Source organism: Phytophthora parasitica, assembly GCF_000247585.1.
Source record: "Phytophthora parasitica INRA-310 unplaced genomic scaffold supercont2.360, whole genome shotgun sequence".
In the NCBI taxonomy this organism is placed as follows: Eukaryota; Oomycota; class Peronosporomycetes; order Peronosporales; family Peronosporaceae; genus Phytophthora; species Phytophthora nicotianae.
This window is the reverse complement of record NW_008649346.1, coordinates 7,128-7,786: the sequence shown is the minus strand read 5'-3', so window position 1 is coordinate 7,786 and position 659 is coordinate 7,128. Positions and strand designations below refer to the sequence as shown.

At 56.6% G+C, this 659-nt stretch overlaps 1 protein-coding gene across 1 annotated transcript; it reads right to left on the bottom strand.

Moving 5' to 3' along the window:
* Nucleotides 1-203: 203 nt before the first annotated feature.
* Nucleotides 204-590, bottom strand: PPTG_20172 (hypothetical protein; the record flags this gene model as incomplete). Its single annotated transcript, XM_008918896.1, has 1 exon — nucleotides 204-590. The coding sequence occupies one exon, from the start codon at nucleotides 588-590 to the stop codon at nucleotides 204-206; it is 387 nt and encodes a 128-aa protein (XP_008917144.1).
* Nucleotides 591-659: the final 69 nt, after the last annotated feature.

Sequence of the window (659 nt, the reverse complement as noted above, 5' to 3'; positions counted from 1 at the left end):
TGGGCGCGACGTACCATTGATACGCCTGCGGCTCAGTCCTAAACGCCGCATACTTGCGATTCTATGGCTCCACCGTTATTTGATGATAGCCTGGTGCGAGGCCTAGCGTAGAGAGAAAAAAACGACAGCCCTCCATGCGGTCAAACTATTCTTCGACTTTGGCAACCGAATTTGGGGATTTCGGTTTCGGAATTCACATACCGCTAATCCACGGCCCAACGAACCGGTAACGAAGTATTTCCCGTACGATGCCGTCCCGCGCGCGTAGGGGCTTTGCCTGTCGCCGGGTCTTTTTTCTTGCCGATCCAGGCCCGGGCGCGATCCTCGTCGTCATCCTTCCCCAAGAACCCTTTGAGTTCCGGTATAGCAGACACACGAATGCGAGGGGTGATCGCTGGTAATCCAGTCGTTGTAGCAGCAGTGGCTACCGTCGCTTGACGAGAGACGGATCGATCCAGATCGTCCGGGTCGTATTCTCCGTGGTCAGACTCTACCGACTCCATGTCGACGTCCTGCGGCTCCGTTCTTCTCACCCGGGGCGTTGTTGGCGTCCCCTGTGCGGCGCACAGCTTCTTCAAGAAGCGTTCCATCGCCGAGTTGAAGAACGTCTGCAGTTTGTCTCGATTTTCGTTCGGTCTGCTGACTACCGCAGAGGCGCC